This window comes from Pecten maximus, chromosome 1 (genome assembly GCF_902652985.1).
Source record: "Pecten maximus chromosome 1, xPecMax1.1, whole genome shotgun sequence".
Taxonomy (NCBI): Eukaryota; Metazoa; Mollusca; class Bivalvia; order Pectinida; family Pectinidae; genus Pecten; species Pecten maximus.
Genome location: NC_047015.1, coordinates 53,607,064 through 53,626,266, shown reverse-complemented (window position 1 = coordinate 53,626,266; position 19,203 = coordinate 53,607,064). Strand labels below are relative to the sequence as shown.

Sequence of the window (19,203 nt, the reverse complement as noted above, 5' to 3'; positions counted from 1 at the left end):
TTATTAAGGATAGATAAGGTACTAAAGGTTTACTCTAGAGGAGGTGGTTTATTTGAGGATAAATATGGTACTTAAGTGTTACACTAGGGGAGGGAAGTACGAGCTGACCATTTGGTGTGTTAGGTTGGTTTTAATCTTTAGGAAAGTCATATAAAAATCTTGGGTGTTTTAAACTCTCTTTCACTCTCTTGAAATGAAAAAAATGAATATTCTTTTTGAAAACGGGTCAAATTCAACATTGCTTATGTGATGAAGGAAGTGAATTATGGTAGAAGGATTTCTATAGATTCTGAGCCTGATTATTCTAATAGATACATAAGTATATTTTTAAGATATATATTGTCAATTCCATAGCAGACCTACTTTTATTTTATGCATTTTGTGTTTTATTTACTTATTTACTTTTTGGGGGAAGGGGGAGGGGGTAAATGGATGCTATTTTTTCTCTCCAACATTAACTGCCAAAACTATAAAATGAATGTATTATTTATAATCTATCAATATACATGATTTATTTACAGGGCACGAACAGCTATTTTGTTCTGTCACTACAAAAGGACGGGCAACCATATTACGATTTCGCTCCGCTTCCGAGAGAAGTTTTCTCCGAGTCCACGATTCTTATCCGGGTCAACAACAGCAGTAACCTTGACTACGAAAAGATGACTTCAGTTCAATTTCAGGTGAGTGCATTGTTTTGATCTTGTATGTCTTTTGTAAAATCCTTTCAGATTGCAGGTGGTAAGCAACTGCTTGAAAGCTTCACACTACTCCTCGAGGTGTGAATAGTGACACAGTTCAATGTATACACATGTACATGCAGATGTTCTTTTGAAAACTGCCCTGCAGGTAGGGCACAAGAATTGTACCTACTGCCCCCATTGCATGATTGTAAGAGGCGACTAAATTTGGGATCTTATCTTTTCTCTTCTTTCTTAACAACTTTCTTCTTCCTAATGTCTCCCTTGACAATGCCTCACTTTTGGCCTTTAGGGGTGTGCTGCTGGATGTCTTAGTCAGTATGCTTCAGTGAGGTAGCACTATAAATCGGCAAAAGTTGCGGCCTATCACAAGGAGACTTAACACGAACATACCGCAGCCTCCCAAAACACGCATACGCACTCGCCACACGCATGCATGTCACACGCACAGGAGACCTTCCTTAAATGACCTTAGCTGTTAATATGACGTTAAACAAAATAAACCAAACCAAACCAATTCTTTTGAAATCCAATATTTATGAACAAAAGACTCAAACTCAGACTGAAGTTATACGACTATTTATTATACTAATACATTGGGCTAAGGGGCTATAACAGCTGTGGTGCTTTACTCTCTCTAGTAGATGACCTGGCCAACATAAAATTTATAAGATATACATAAAGAACCAAATGTAAGCTAGCGTGAATGTTATGGTAGCCAAAGTGAATAGCTGTTCCTGTTGGCCAAGCCAGGTAACTGAATCGAGTCAACTTATCTTTAGAGATAAACGAATTCTTGGGGGACTTACGAATTACAAATGATGTAAAATGCCCAAATTGAAGATGTACCACAGCTGAAATTCCAATATTTATAACTATAAAATTTATGGTATTATTGGGCTTGCTATTACATCAGTCGATCTAGACGCAGGCATTTCTTTTGACCTGTATGTATGATGTTACTTAATTCCAAATCGGGGATGTTTATAATGAAGCAAACATAATTTCTCTCAAAAATAGATAGGAAAAAAATGCACAGAATATCAAATCAGTTCCTGAAATCTCTTTCTTGCATGGCCAGTTATGATACAAAAAATATTATGATGAAAATAAAAGTCTTCAAATAATTGACCTTTCCACCTCTGAATTGTAGATCATTGCCAAGGAGGTTGACACAGTTGAGAAGAGAAGCAGCACGGCTGACATTACAGTTCACATTGAGGATATGAATGATAATCCACCAGTATTTGATCAGGGCGTGTATTCAGCTAGTGTCCTGGAAAACATACAACTCGGCTTCACGGTCATGAAAATCACGGTAAATATTGGGGCTTAGAGAGTTAAGGAGATATGTCACTTAATTTTAGTGTAAGAATAATGATTTAGAGAGTTAAAGAGGTATATCACCTTAGTGTAAAAATGATGATTTAGAGAGTTAAGGAGGTATGTCACCTAAGAGAGTTAAGGAGGTATGTAACTTTAGTGTAAAAATAGATTTAGCAAGTTAAGGAGGTATCTCACGTTAGTGTAAAGAATAGATTTAGAGAGTTAAGGAGGTATGAAACCTTAGTTTAAAAATAGATTTAGAGAGTTAAGGAGGTATGTCACCTTAGTTTAAAAATAGATTTAGAGAGTTAAGGAGGTATGAAACCTTAGTTTAAAAATAGATTTAGAGAGTTAAGGAGGTATGAAACCTTAGTTTAAAAATAGATTTAGAGAGTTAAGGAGGTATGTCACCTTAGTGATAACAAAATGATGTAGAGAGTTAAGGAGATATAGGCTATCTTTATGCGATATGCAGATTATCTGTTTCTGAAACATTCCGGATACTTTGTGTCACAGAAAGTGATTCCGAGTAAATTAAAATTTTACTTAAAGAGTCCAAACTTCTGTTTTCATGATAAAGTATGATCAAATAATAAAACAGTTAAATAACATCAGATATATAAGCTTCTGTTGGATATTCTGCAATTGCAGGACTGGAATTATTAGTTTATTTTGTAATTGATTTCCAGGCCAGTGACCTTGATTCTGGAATTTTCGGAGAAGTCACATACTCTCTGAGGGGCGGCAACGGCAGGTAAGTTCTTAGGGACAATTATATCTGATGTAGAGTTAGATTTTTAAGCTATTCATTTTTTTAAATATTGTAAACGAGTTTTAAAACAGATCAATATATTGTTGCCCTAATCTTTTTACATTTTCAAGGGTTGCTGTGTAAATCTATATAAAATATCTTGTCCCTGTTTTGTTAATTAATAGTGAGAAGTACAGTTTTTACTACATGTTAGTATTCTGTTGTTAGTCCTCCCACTGGTGAAGCCAGGCCGGTGAGACTATAGGTTTCGCTCTCTCCATCTTATTTGTACGTATTTATGTATGTACATAACGCCAAAGATCATCAATGCTCTAGCAGCTTCATTCCCTGAGGGATTTTGATTAAACTAATTGACGCAATGATAAAGGACCATATACCTTGGACAGGTTTGTGTTTTGTGGTTTTTGGGTCAAGGTCACTGTTACTATTTCCAAGGGGAGCCAGTAGGGGACATGTATTGCTTTAGCAATACCCATGAATATGTTTATTCATATTGGAAATTTATTACCTGCTCTGATTGGCCTTTTGGTTTTTAAACATGTTTTGCTCTAATAATTTTCTAAACCATCAGTTAGAATATCAATATACAAATATTAATTAAATCTCACCAATCTGTATTTGTAGCTCAATTGGTCACTCATGAGTTAACTTGATACAAAGTGTGTTATTAACATACATGATCATTTTTGGCCTAGGTCAATATTGGTATTTATCAACCCAAAAATCCTTGATACAAAGTGTGTTATTAACATACATGATCATCTTTGGCCTATGTGTCAATATTGGTATTTACCAACCCAAAAGTCATTGATATCGACCATATGTGAGGTTGAAAATTACAGGTGCCTATAATCACAAATTTGAATTTTTAACATTCATATAACAAAACTGTTTACAGATTTGACATCAACGACAAGACTGGCGTCGTCACGGTAGACGGTCTCCTTGATCGTGAAACAGTTGAGGAATACTACCTCACGGTTGAGGCAAAAGACGGAGGAGGCTTCAGGTCGACAGCTGAGCTACGAGTCAATATCACCGATAGGAACGACATGATCCCAACATTTCGCCGTGACGAGTACTTCAGCAGCGTCAAGGAGAATAATCTTCACTTTATACGCGGGCCACTTTTTGTGGAAGTGAGTGACATGGTGCTATGATATTCACAGACATTTAATGCTTATTATATCATTTGTCTACAATCATTCTCATGCAATTTTGACATTTAAACAAAAATTACTTCCAATTTTCAACATGATTTTGACATTTGGTGCCAGCTAGACTGTCAGTTCCATCATCGATCAAGTGTTGAGTACACTAGATGCTCAGAGTCTAGGAGCCTGACTAGAACATCTGTGAAACATTATATCAAAATGCAGATACTTCATATTGCATGATAAACTGTATTTTTGTTAAATGCTGTCTTGATAAAAAGATTGGACAATAAAGATAAAATTGGTTATCCTAAACAATTTTATTCAACCATTTTTTTTTTCTTCTTCAATTTCTTGATCATCTGCCCTGAACTGATAGTTTTATTTTTTCATTTTCCTCGTTATACAAATTATTGATAGATAGTATTACAATATTACTGTTTGATTTATGTTTAACTTTTCATACCCTGCATGAAATTGTTTAATGATTCAAATAAATAAATTCATTCTGATTGGTCAATGTATATCATATCTGTCTTTTTCATTGGTTGATATTTTTCTAGGCGTATGATGATGACCAGACGGGCACCAATAACAGTGAGGTGAGGTATAGGATAGTGGACATTCCTGCAGGGCTTGACCACAACTTCACTATCAACAGTACAACAGGAGAGGTAGCGGTCACTTCCCCGCTGGACTACGAAAAACTTGACCCAGCCTTAAATGGCAAGGTCCTTTTAAAATAGAAGCCTACGATTTAGGAATCCCACAGAAACAGCGAGCTATCCCTGTGACAATAGAAGTTGAGGTATGTATAGGTCAGAGTTCATAGGGTCAAAATGAATTTTTGAGAAATGTCACATACTGTATAATATGAAATGTCTGTGTGTACTTTCTTTTGAGGATTGGAGCTTTAAAATTGTTTTGTGGGTACAAACTCTCGTGGTTAACCCAAGGAACAATAATATAACAATTAACACGTACAACAATATTTGTTATGTTTATGTTTGTGGTTCCATAGCAACCATGAAAATAACAAAAGTTACTACACAGCGAATGTTTCATATGTTTTACAGTATTGTTTAAATCAACAGGGGATAAAAAATAATGGAAAATCTATTGTTAATGATCATCTGCTTCAGATGAAGTGGACTTATATGTATATGTCAGGGGATATGAGAATTCAGGGTAATACAAAGGAAGTTAAGTGTGTTGTCTCCATAAGGTGGGGGGGTAGATGATATGGTATAGGACCACGTTAACTCTGAAGTTAACAAATTAAACATGTCATAATCTTAATCCAGATAAGGAGAAGCAGTCAAGCAATAAAGGCCACATGGACCTTTTGTTTCAATTAGAATGAAATGAAAATGCTTGTATATGGTTTACATTAAAATATTTGTAAAATAATTATTTAATGGATTAACATTCAGAAAACAAATCATGCTTTCTCATAGTTTTACAGATGTGCTGTGAAATTCTCACTGTATTTCAATTTATCTGTTTAGGATGAGAACGACAATGCCCCAATCTTCGCACAGAGTGTATATATAGCAGATGTGATGGAGAATGCGACCGAGGGAACCATGGTCATACAGGTCCATGCTACGGATGCTGATGGCACAGACCTCAACCACCAGTTTCTGTATCGTATAGACAGCGGTGCACAGGACAAGTTTCGGATTGACTTTCAAACGGGGAACATAACTGTGGAAAAAGGGGCTAAACTGGACCGTGAAACACTTGCTAATTATACATTAACCATCTCCGCCACTGACCGAGGCATAAAATCTTTGGTGGAAAAATGTGTGGTCAGGGTCACAATATTGGATGTCAACGACGAGCTGCCTGTGTTTTCTCCGCTGACAAAATCTGTAACTGTCCTTGAAGACACTCAGCCAAACGAAGTTGTCACTCGTTATCCCGCAACTGATTCTGATGTTAATCATCAACTTCGGTACAGTGTGATCCCAGGGTCCGTCCGCGCCGTCGACGAGAACAGTCAAACTGTGGATATCCTGGCGAATAACATACAAGTAAGAACTTATATTATATAGATAATAATTAAATAATTATATATTAGATAACGTACGAGTAAGAACTTATATTATATAAATAATAATTAAATAATTATATATTAAATAACATACAAGTAAGAACTAATTTTATATAAATAATTTTCAAATAATTATATATTAAATAACATACAAATCAGAACTTATATTATCATATAATCTTAACGGCCCATCAACACAAAAACAGTCATAAGGACAAGCAAACAGTGGGCTAAAAATAGTTTAGAAACGGAGACACCATCATACTTAATCAAAGATTAAAACGGCAAAAACATGCAGGAACACTTTTATGCATACCCAGTTTAGAAAGAAACAGAAACAACATCAAACTGTTACCAAAGGTTGAAATGTTTCAGGAAAAACAAAAACAAAAAAAAACAGAAACACTTCTATGTACACAAAAAAACATAAATAAATTTAAACCATTAAATTTTCCCATTGTTCGTATTTCCTCATTATTTTTTTATATAATTTTGGGGAAGCATAATTGAAATTTTCCTTTTTATTTCAGAACTACTTCACGGTCCTTCCAGATACTGGTGACGTTGTGGTGAAGTCTACTCTGGATCGAGAAGTTGCAGAGAGGGTAGTGTTAGAAATACTGGTGGAGGACCTCAATGCTTGGCATCCCTCTGTACAAAATGCCACAGGTAGGAAAAAACTACATACTATCAAAAATCATTTCATGTATCAATTAGTATTGGAAATAGGAATTGTAGGTACAAGGGCACTAAAATCCAATACACAAAATTGTTTGGAGGTTGACAAGTATATTAACAAATTCACTAGACTTTCATTAAAACTGTTCTGATGATCAAATTCCATTTTGTTTTATTATTATAATGAGGGGGCCAGAATTATGCTTTTGATATATTATCTGATTTAGATTAAGGTAACAAAAGGTTTCTTTATGAGAAACACTACCAGGATATAAGAGAACAGGAAAGGGTGAAACAAAAAGGTCCAAAGGGCCTAGGGCAGATAAAGTTTGTTTTCTTCAAAGTTCCCTAAATACCCGGGTAACTTCTTTTAAATTTCAATGGATTTTGAAAATTCAACTTTGAGATGAATATAGAAATGGTAGCTGCTGCAAACTTGCAGAAAAGTACAAAATAATTTGCATAATTGAATTTCTAGAAATATTTTAGCATTGAGATTTGAATTTCTTGAACTGTACAGACTCATGGGAAAAGTTTTACGCATATCATTACTGTTCATGTACTGTTCATGTACTGTTAACCAACACTTTGCTTTTAAATTTAAAAGAGATTAAGAGATGGCTTCTTCAAACCTGACCTTTCTATTCTGCCTTTTTGTTATCGAGTTCTGACATTCTATGTCAGAACCTTCAAATTGTTCATGGCATGACATTTGTGGAGAAATTTTCTTGGTTAATGAATATAAAGTAAAATTATTGAGTAAAAGTGTTTTATTTGCCATTAGTTTAGTGATTTAAAAGAGGTTTTTTATGGATGGTTGGGTGGTTCATTGGTAGCATCACCTTTCACCTAGGGGACCAGGGTTTGATTCCACGATCCAATTTGGAAAGGTATGGGCTCATTTGCCTGATCATATTGGTTTTCCCACGATACTTCATTTTACTCCCACAGTGTGACCCTTCACATGCTTTCAACTGGACCAACATGAGTCATTGATATATTAAAGTTGATATGAATTGTTTCCCAATGGTTGTAAAATAGATCAATTTTATTTGTATGCATCATATATAGTATTGAAAATTTGCATAATTTGTATGGATTTTGATTCCAGAATTTCATATGACATTATTAATTTGACAGCTACGTTGACAATCGACTTGATTGATGTCAATGACAATGCCCCCAAATTCGTGCCAAGTGCCTTGTACAAGGTGAATGTATCGGAGGGCAGGGACATCAACGACTTTGTTACCATGGTGGTCGCTACAGATGCTGACAAGAATCAGCAGCTGCAGTATGTCATCGGAGAAGATACATCTGGTTCATTCAAAATATCCGATCCAAGTGCAGGTCAGTTTCCCTGAGGCTGTGATTGATGTATTTTATGTGCTTCAGCCATTTTATTTTAAGGGAAAGGGCAGATCTATATACCCATGTCCATTTGTCCGAGTCGAGTTGCATCCCATCCAGTGCTGTTCTAAATCAATGATGTAGATAATTTCTATATATCTTGAGAACATCGCAACAGATTTAGTTGATCTTCACACCACAGTATCATAACATAAAGTGCTACATCTAACAAATTCTGGTGATCAAGGGTTAAAGGTAAAAGGTCACCATCAACCTCTTTTTGACATTTGTATGGGATGCATTGTTGAATAGGAGTACAGGGTATTCATGTCTTGTTGATATTTTCTTCTTTTTAAATAACATTTGATGACAAGTGAGTAGCACTTTAAAAAATCCCAGAATGCCTTGGGTCATAGTACCTAGCTTGCAGTTTGTTAGGTAGCTAAAATGTTCACCTTGAAATTCATGAAAAATATCTATATAAACAAATGATTGATAACAGATTTGTTATTTTGAAAGAGTGTTGATGATTAGATTTTACCACATATCAAATCGGTAAAGAAAAAAAATATGGTGCATATTCTGAAATGAAAATGGTATGAAATTTTCAAAAGATACTTGAATTAAAAAAAAAAGACATTAGCCTAAAATAACCAAATGCTTTACGATACAGGACAGATTTTGTTGAAAAAGAAACTGGACAGAGAGGTAGCCCCAACTGTAGAGTTCAAGGTCGTTGCCATTGACAATGGATCACCTGCTCAGATGTCATCGACGGCAACTGTTATAGTGACAGTGGTCGACATCAACGACAACGCACCAACATTTTACCCACATTTCAACGTGTTACGGGTATCAGAGGATGCCAGCAATGGAACAGTCATCGCCACCATCAATGCTCATGATGTTGACACTGGAATCTTTGGCCAGGTCTTTTATGTACTGAAAGTTTCCCCAGATGATCACAACTTTGCTATCAATGATGTTACGGTAAGTCAAATTTTACTGCCACTTCTAGAAGGAATACCGTATTTGACCTAATAAGGGCGCCCCTACCTTTTTTTCAAGGAAATAAATCTTTGACTGAGTGTCGAAAAGGTGTTCAAAAGTAATAATTCATGTGAAATATTTTGCTACTTTATGTGTTCAATTTTCTTCAGCAAATTAAGTAACTGGAACACATGTTTTCGCCACATTTTGTGTATTCCTACAGGCTACAGATGACATGTCAGTGCAAAGAGCACCCAAAACTAAACACACATACAAATAATAACTTACCATCTTTATTTGAAGATAAAGTAAATACTTCATTCTTGTTGATAAATAACTTTTGTTCAGAACAGAAAGCTAGTAAAAGACATTGTAAATCAATTATTAGGTCAAAGAAAACGATGTCTGATATGATCTGGGAAATCACCTGTTTCTATAAATAGAACACAAAAGAGTTCCATTTGAACATAAATGGTGGAACACACATTCTCTGGTCTAAAGATCAGCTGGCATGGTTTACAAGTTTACAGGAGTATTCAAGTGATGTTTAAGCTTAATATTTGATAATGAATAGATATCTTCATCTGGAATATTTTTTATGACTGAATATTTTACCGTTTCCACAACCTTGGGTATTCTGCTATAAGGTATAGTCTGTTTCATATAACTTCAGAATAACTAATCTTAATAAGGGCACCCCCACTGTCAATAACCCGCGCCCTGCGCCCTTATTAGGTCAAATACGGTATATTTAAAGTTCAGTTAATTTTGATATATAATTTTCTCAGTCTGTCATTAAAATATAGATGAAGGGAAACCATCATTGTATAAACAGAAAATATCATGGTGAATGAGGCAGCCCCACAAAAAGCAAACTGATGAATTGGTACATCGGTAACGGTTTGATTTTCCCTACAACCCAGGTTCTTAATAGTACTGTGCTTTGAATATATAAACCACACAAAAACTAGATACAGGTCCTACATTTATTCAGCACTATCATTGGCAATATAAAACAACTAGTAACCATAACTATTTACAGCACCACAGTATAAAACCATCTTCCAAACTATCATACATGAAGCAGCTATTACCCCAAAACATAGACTGAAAGCCTGAAGGAAAGTAACCAGCAAATGGCTTCAGTTAAGTGTAAAGAAAGTGTAGAAAGGAAAGAATAGAAGGGAAGTAAACAACCAACTTGCATAGAGATACCAGCCAATGGCTTCTATATATCTTCATACAACTTCCCACACATACTCGTTACATTCACACATATAAACTAGCACCCTTTTCCATTCACAATGGTGCACATAGATTAGCATACACTGTTTTCAATATAAAATACACAATCATATATATATATATAGTTACTCGCACACATTCCCAAACTATATCCATACTCTCATACTACATATATTTTACATTCTGAACACATATATTTGCACTCACAATTAATAATTCAACAAAATACTACTCTAATACATACACAAATATTTACTTCTGCTAAGGGACACAACTCTCAAACAAAGGTACATAACTCACAAAATCCATTCCCGTTACACATCAACAATGTCAATAACAGAACATTTTAATATGATAACTGTCTGCAATTAACACAATCATAATTTATAGTGATGTGCTTATATTACACAAACTAATTGTTTAGATAAAAAACTTTACATAATCTTTCCGATATTTATATTCATACATGTGTGGTCATTTCAGGGCGAGATATCTGATACAATCTTTGTGATATTTATATTCATACTTGTGTGGTCATTTCAGGGTGAGATATCTGTTGAGGCTGGCCTGGACAGAGAGTATAGGCCTTCAGGCTACAGTATAGAAGTGACCGCCACCAACAGTCTGGACCCTGATAATCAGTTGTCCAGCTCCACTGGGATTATACAGATTGATATTCTAGACATTAACGACAACAAACCTGATATCACAAGCACCCAAGGTATCCTCAAGTCTCTCAAGGAAGACGAGGCCAATGGTACTGAAGTGTGTCGCATCCAGGCACAGGACCCTGACCTGGGTTTGAATGGCACTGTGACCTTCTCTTTAACAGCAGAAAGTAACACGACAGGTAAGGCGCTACCCACTGGATCAGGGGTTTGATATCTAGGGGAGGAGAGATATGATTCTATCTGCTGTCCCTTCTGGACCACCTGGAATCTTTGTCTTTAACCTTCCTTTCTGGCCTATTCTTAATTTCTGCCTTCTGATGAATTTTGTTCTTATAATGCAAAGGTCGAATGTAGTGCAATTGATCAAACCAAGGCCATGTATATTACAATAGGTCATACAAAATTTGGTTTCACTTGTTCGTCCTATCAACAGCTAAGGTCATTTAAGGACGGCCTCCCGTGCGTGCGATATGAATGCATGTGGTGAGTGCGTATGCATGTTTTGGGAGGCTGCTGTATGTTTGTGTTAAGTCTCCTTGTGATAGGCCGGAACTTTTGCCGATTTATAGTGCTACCTCACTGAAGCATACTGCCGAAGACACCTGGCAGGACTCCCCACCCGGTAACATATTATACCGACAAAGGGCAAACCAGTCATCCCACTCCTAATATGCTGAGCGCTAAGCAGGAGTAGCAACTACAACTTTCAAAGACTATGGTATGTCTCGGCCAGTGGACAGAACCAGAAGTCTTCCTCACAAGGGCGAACGCTCACATAATGGCCAAAAGTGAGGCATTGTCAAGGGAGACATTAGGAAGGAGAAAGGTGTTAGGAAAGAAGAGAAAAGATAAGATCCCAAATTTAGTCGCCTCTTACGATCATGCAATGGGGACAGCAGGTACAATTCTTACCCCCTACCTACAGGGCAGGGTCATACAAAGATTAAATTAACTACACATATGACAGATCTAGGTGAGGTATACCAGAGTGGGTCATTCAAGGTCAAAGATATCATAATAGATCATACAGAGGTTAAATTTATCACACATAAGAGTCAAGAAAAATTCAGCCCAGTGATAATGATTTTGTGAGTATTGTTCATGGCCATGCATTCTTACCAATGAGATATATATGTAATACGTACTACTATGATGTGTTTTAGGTGGGTTTGTGTGGTTCGCTATGAACACATTGCAGAACACTGCAACAGGACAGAATGAAGGAGTGATGACACTTCGAGAGAGTATACTGGACCGGGTTGGAGAGTTCTATGTCACAGTGCGAGCGACGGATCTCGGGACTCCAACTCTGTTCTCTGAGAAACGGCTGATGATCACTGTAAAAGATGTCAATCGAGACCAACCCACCTTCGTCAGACCATCGAGTGATAGTGAGGTTGTTTACGTAAAGGAGGTTCGTATCTTTCTCTCAAGCTTTCATTCTTGCAAAACTATAATGGCTTTCTCACATATTTATTTTCGCAAGCTTTCAAATGATCACACATTGTCATGTTTTGTCATTTTGATTTGTAATATAGGAACAAGAGGGTGCCCATGTGATGATTGTCAAGGCAATTGACAATGACCACGGTGAGAACGGGCGGGTACGTTACAATATCTCAAAGGTCAAGGACTACATCTTCTTCAAGCTTAATGAGGACTCCGGACTGCTGACAATCAATGGGACATTGGATAGGGAGGACCCGACTCATCAAGGGAAATACCAGGTATTGAGATTGTGTTTCCTAGAATTTCTATACCTCCATCATGAAATTGGGGAGACATAATCCGCCGCGTTACGTTTCCCATCCTGTCCTGTCCTGCCCGTCCCAATGGAATATAACTAGCTAATCTAGAACTGCTAATGCGATTCTCACCAAACGTTGTTTTGGGATGTCAAGTTGCATTAATGTCTTAGAGACATTTTCTAGTTTGTTGAAATGATAGAGTAAATTCTCTCATTGCCACTAATCCAGTCCTCACACTTCCAGTCATCATTAATCCAGTTGTTTCAATATACTGTCACCACGAATTCCATTGTTCCCACTGTGTTTTTGTTTTCAGATACAGATCAACGCTTATGATAATGGTTATCCTAAAAGTTACATCAGGTCAACCAACCTGATTGTCCAACTGCTTGATGTCAACGATCAAGATCCTGAGTTTGAGAGAATTCCCAGCATGGAACCCTTCCTCCTCGGACCCGTTCCAGAGGAACAGTCTGAGGCGTTCGTTGGTTACGTCAATGTTTCCAAAGATGCAGATACAGACCTGAACTTCACGAAAACGTGTTATCATATTGTTGGTAAGAACTTTGAATTGGATAAGGAATACAAATAATGTAGAGGTATTTCGATTATTTTTGCAAACGTGATTCTCCTTTGGTTATTTCAGTGTTTGATTTTTGTCCTGAGATCCTGTATTTTTCGGATGAATTGGTAGACCTTATAATCATGATATCAAGGGCAGTTATGTGATAATCAAGACTAAACAGCTGTATGATGTCCCCAACATCACCGACGAGTGCTAGGACTAAACAGTTGTATGGTACCACTAGCATCACTGACGAGCCCTGGAAGGTCTAAACAGCTGTATGGTGCCACTAGCATCACTGACGAGTCCTAGAAGGTCTAAACAGTTGTAAGGTGCCACTAGCATCACTGACGAGTCCTAGACAGACCAAACAGTTGTATGGTACCACTAGCATCACTAATGAGTCCTAGAAGGAGTAAACAGCTGTATGATGTCACTAGCATCACTGACGAGCCCTAGAAAGAGTAAACAGTTGTATGGTGTCACTAGCATCACTGATGAGTCCTAGAAGGAGTAAACAGTTGTATGGTGTCACTAGCATCACTGACGAGCCCTAGAAGGAGTAAACAGCTGTATGGTGCCACTAGCATCACTGACGAGTACTAGAAAGAGTAAACAGTTGTATGGTGCCACCAGCGTCACTGACGAGTCATAGAATGAGTAAACAGTTGTATGGTGTCACTAGCATCACTGACGAGCCCTAGAAGGAGTAAACAGCTGTATGGTGCCACTAGCATCACTGACGAGTACTAGAAAGAGTAAACAGTTGTATGGTGTCACTAGCATCACTGATGAGTCCTAGAAGGAGTAAACAGTTGTATGGTGTCACTAGCATCACTGACGAGCCCTAGAAGGAGTAAACAGCTGTATGGTGCCACTAGCATCACTGACGAGTACTAGAAAGAGTAAACAGTTGTATGGTGCCACCAGCGTCACTGACGAGTCCTAGACAGACCAAACAGCTGTATGGTGTCACTAGCATCACTGACGAGTCCCTAGAAGGTCTAAACAGTTGTATGGTGCCACTAGCATCACTGACGAGTCCCTAGACAGACCAAACAGCTGTATGGTGCCACTAGCATCACTGACGAGTCCCTAGAAGGTCTAAACAGTTGTATGGTGCCACTAGCATCACTGACGAGTCCTAGAAGGACTAAACAGTTGTATGGTGCCACTAGCATCACTGACGAGCCCTAGACAGACCAAACAGCTGTATGGTGCCACTAGCATCACTGACGAGTCCCTAGAAGGTCTAAACAGTTGTATGGTGCCACTAGCATCACTGACGAGCCCTAGACAGACCAAACAGCTGTATGGTGCCACTAGCATCACTGACGAGTCCCTAGAAGGTCTAAACAGCTGTATGGTACCACTAGCATCACTGACGAGTACTAGAAAGAGTAAACAGCTGTATGGTGTCACTAGCATCACTGACGAGTCCTAGACAGACCAAACAGCTGTATGATGTTCATAACGTCACTGACAAGTCTTAGAAGGACTAAACAGCTGTATGGTGTCCCTAGCATCACTGACAAATCGTTAAAGGAATCAACAAATGTATGGTGTCCCTAGCATCACTGACGAGTCTTAGGAGTAAAAAGCTGAATGGTGCAGTTTTATATTAACTTTTGTGGTATAATTCGTAGGTGCTATTTACTAACGTAACCTTTGTAAAAGTGTCATGTCAAAATTAATTCATCTAGGTTGCAACATTTTGACTTGTCTGCAAACAACCGTTCTGCTTTGAACTTGTAATGTCTTTCACAGAATGATAGAAGGAAGTGTCAGGTAGTACATTGGTCAGTTCTTATGTTGATGTAGCTCTTGGCAATCTTCAAAAGGCAGATATAAAGGTCTAAGTGTTCGTCAGGGTGTATGTGTCAGGAATCAGTCACATGCCTGCGATTTTGTCATGGCATATTTCAGGAGTTCAAACAAGGTGTATATATGTATATACATGGAAAGAGCAGACTCGTTGTATTTCAAAAATGGATACTTTGGGAATGGCAGAAGATGGCAGTTATACAGTTGTGAAGAGGTTGAAAGTTAATTAAATTTTCACACAACCTTGCCATATAAATTACAGTTAAGTCTGAAAGATGGTGAAGTATCAGTCATTTTATTGGGAGTGTATTTGACAGTGATTTTAATATATATCTTCGGAAAGCATTTCCTTTCCTAAGCAGAGCCCTTTTCATGATTATAAAAAACTTTTTTTTATGCTGGCAATTTTTGATTGCACACTATTTTTCTATTTAAAGTTTTTATTGTTATTGTTACTAAAATGTCAAATCCTTGACTATGTAATGATTTCTTCTAGTGAGGTTCTGAGAATAAGGCGAGTTTTTTTTTACCTTTCAGAGTGTTAAAGGTGACATTTTCTTTCTTCAATTACTCTCTCACCTATAATCTACACAATTGCCAATTAAATTCAGAGAACGATTATTTTCCTAAACACTTTAAATATAGTACGGCTCCTCTAGGAATTTCATGAGGCAGTTTCTTAAACACATTTTGTGACTGAAAACGATTTTAGAAATATACTTGTGAAAATTTAATTTGTCAAAGCCATATCGTATTTGACAAACCTTGAACATAATTTGATTAGTATGTGGGAGGTTAGCTGGCACAGTAAATAATATTCCAGTTAAGTTTGCTTTTGTATTTCAACAATTACCTGTATAATTGGGCAATGATGTTCTTGCAGGGGGCAGCATGATGGATTATTTTCACCTCAATGTGACGGGAGGACTCTTCATAAAAAGTGCGATTGACAGAGAAGGAGGAATCAATGGGCAACCAATAGACACTATAGATTTGGTTGTCTGGGCAACGCCGCTTTGTTACCTGGAAACAGGCATGACCTCCAGGAGAAAAAGGTCAACAAATTTACGTTTGGCACCCTTGGAGTATGACCCTAGAAATACCACGTTGCTTTGGGTTAAGGTCAAGATTGGCGACATCAACGACCATGCCCCTAGATTTAAAGAGCCTGTTCTCAGTATAGGCGTCAGTCGTAAAACGCAACTGGCAGAAATCATCTACAAGTTACATGTAAGTAGTATTAATTAGGCTTGCATTAGTTTCAAACGTTTCATTTGTTTATTTGGCAATCTCTTAATTGATATTCTTTTCTTGTTGATGATTTTAAACGTACTTTCAATTTTCATGCGTTATTCAGTAATAATATGTCATCCGAACAAACGCTTTAAATGCATTAACTTGGACTAATTTGCAAGTTACTCTGACATATTAGAAAGTTACTCTGACATTATAGATTCTAGCTTTAAAGAAAAGTTAGTTAGAATTAAGTAAGATTGACAATGGAGACAGTTGAGCTCCATTTACATATTGTATGCCCAACATTTCGTTCTTTGTGTTTATTACATGAGCCTTGCTTTTTTTTGTTTCCAGAACGATGTGATAGATGAAGATATTGGTAAGAATCGAGCCCACAGATACCACTTGAACAGCATAGCTTTTAACCCTTACGCTGGTAGTTCTAACCAACCCCAGGCGACAGTCAACGCTTCCTTCTATTTGTTTCCAAATAATGGCACCATCAAGACCAGCACCTATTTCCGGTCTGATTTGTCCGGATATTACCTCATGAACGTGTCTGTCATGGATACAGTGGCGCCCTTCTACTCCAATAATGCTATGATACGGGTAAGCTACATCAGTATGCATGTACAAGTTGTTAGCTATTTGACCCCCTAAAAAATCAGTAAAGAATAATTAAAAAACTCTATGGGTCTTGCTTTTTGATATTGATTGAAACATTTTTCTTGTGAGACCAATTCATTGAATGGCCTCCTCCTCCTCCTCATAAAAAAAGAAAAAAAAACATAATTGTTTCCAGAGACCACTCCTAAGCAAACAAATGTCATATATCAGGTAATTTTTTATTATAGCAAATAAAGTGTTATGGTAAACTTTTTCTATTAGAGCGCTTTTAGAATATTACTCCTAGCCTTTATTTTTATAGAAGATTTTGCCTTTGCAGACACCGGTTTTCCTTAGGATCTACAATATCAAATGAACTATTTCAGCATATCAGGATTCACTTTAGAAGCAATTTGTGCTGTGTAAAAGGACATTTTTCTTGCTGGGCAATGCCTATTTCTACATCAAATTATTTGTTTTTCCGTCACGAAAATCAATAACTTTGCTTTGTGTAGAAACAATATTGTAGGGGTTTTGTGACAGAAGATAAAATCGTTATTAATATTTTAAAGGAAGATTACGCTTTCTTCCGAGATCATAGACAAAATGGTTAATAGACATATGACATGGAATTGTGATGACAAACTTTACTGTGTTGATAGCCTATAAATAGGGTCTCAATAGGAAGATTAGCATCATCAAAGGCATTCAAACCTGATCGTTATAATATGAAAACAAAATGTACCACCGACATATCTGCCTGCAGACGATTGATACCGTTCCAGACAGAAGCTATTAAGTACATCTGATGAAAAGTTAAGATAATGTAATTTGACTTTCAAAGAAACAAATAAGTTTTTCATATTATTGCTTAAAGTTCCATGAAGTAGGTTTGATAATACCGTTCAGATCTGTATGAACGATTCTGTCAAATTTGATAAGCTAGTTATGTTCTACAGATGAAATAATAATGAATGTGGTTATTTTATATTACAGATATCTTTGATCAACGATAATCAAAGGGTCAAAGTTATTTTCAGGAATTCGGTCGAAGAAGTCAAAAACATTTCCTCCCGGTTTAGAGAGTAAGTTTCCGTGTCTAAATGGATCGGAGAGTATTGATCTCCACTTATAAATGTAATTTAAACATGAACTGTAGCATCAATTTCAGTTAATACCAGAGTTATATATACTTATTTTGTCATGAAATCTTGATTAAAGATGAAATAATTGATTTTTGCATTAAGCAGTGCACTTAGTATGGCAATCATTGCAGTCTGAATTTACAATATTAAATCATTTCTTTATTCTTAGCATGTGTTAACATTGAGTTATGTTCTGTTGCAGTGAGTACAGCAATTAGACTAGATATGGTATGAATATATATATATATATTATATATAATGTGTAAATCAAATTTTCCTATAGCTTGAAGGCGAGATTGCATGAACGATGTTTTTTATAACTGTTTCAGTTTTGATCTGTAAGTGAAACATTTCCATGTTGTAGTGATCTGGAGAGAATTACAGGCTACAGAATCGTTGTGGACCAGATACAGACTCATGAAAACTCCGAAGGAAAACCAGAAGTAGACAAGTAAGTATACCTGACCTATTAATCTATGATGCTGATAAATTATAAGATATGTTGCATAATTGTTATCTTATCCCTTATTACTTTCTTCTGTTCAGTTAGTTGCTTCGATAGCATGGTTCAGTGAGGTAGCACTATTAAGTTAACACTATCAGAAGGAAACAAACACGAATGTCTCCTAAAACGCACACATTTTGGATACACCCGCATGCATCTAGCACACAAGGGAGGCCGTCCTTAAATGACCTAAGCTGTTCATAGGAGGTAAACGTAAAACAATGCAAAAAACCAAGCAAAACCACTGTTTTATTTAAAGTTTTGTTTGTCAAAATATCCTGTTCATCATCTGTGTGAGTCATGATTTCAATTTTGACAATGGAAAACTATTTGGTTGCTTGTTACCGTCAAAGCTTCAAGGCCAGTCAGTACTGGTTTTCAAATGTAATCCCATGCTCAATTTCTAATGGATAATGGTCACTTTATGACGCCAGTTGCATTATTTCTTGTATAGGAGCAAGGCTGGCTTTAGCCATGCTTGTATTCAAAAGCCTCAAAGTCGCCTGTTCAACATATTATTCTTGAAAAGGTGATACGAACGACAAATAAAATATTAGCACCTTTCGAAAGAAACTAGTTAAGTGTCTAGCCCAAATGAATTAAGACTGCATCATACAGCTGTTTCGTCCCT

At 36.7% G+C, this 19,203-nt stretch overlaps 1 protein-coding gene across 1 annotated transcript in view; it reads left to right on the top strand.

Annotated features, from left to right (window-relative positions):
- Window positions 1-19,203, top strand: part of LOC117337952 (cadherin-23-like) — a 184,808-nt gene that overhangs the window by 148,810 nt on the left and 16,795 nt on the right. Inside the window, 18 exon segments of the mRNA XM_033899111.1 lie at window positions 522-683; window positions 1,855-2,019; window positions 2,717-2,781; window positions 3,698-3,938; window positions 4,517-4,691; window positions 4,694-4,761; window positions 5,462-5,989; window positions 6,540-6,678; window positions 7,828-8,037; window positions 8,711-9,027; window positions 10,816-11,122; window positions 12,107-12,357; window positions 12,482-12,670; window positions 13,008-13,248; window positions 15,964-16,310; window positions 16,671-16,925; window positions 17,919-18,007; window positions 18,432-18,518. Coding sequence (XP_033755002.1) covers window positions 522-683; window positions 1,855-2,019; window positions 2,717-2,781; window positions 3,698-3,938; window positions 4,517-4,691; window positions 4,694-4,761; window positions 5,462-5,989; window positions 6,540-6,678; window positions 7,828-8,037; window positions 8,711-9,027; window positions 10,816-11,122; window positions 12,107-12,357; window positions 12,482-12,670; window positions 13,008-13,248; window positions 15,964-16,310; window positions 16,671-16,925; window positions 17,919-18,007; window positions 18,432-18,518 — 3,836 coding nt within the window.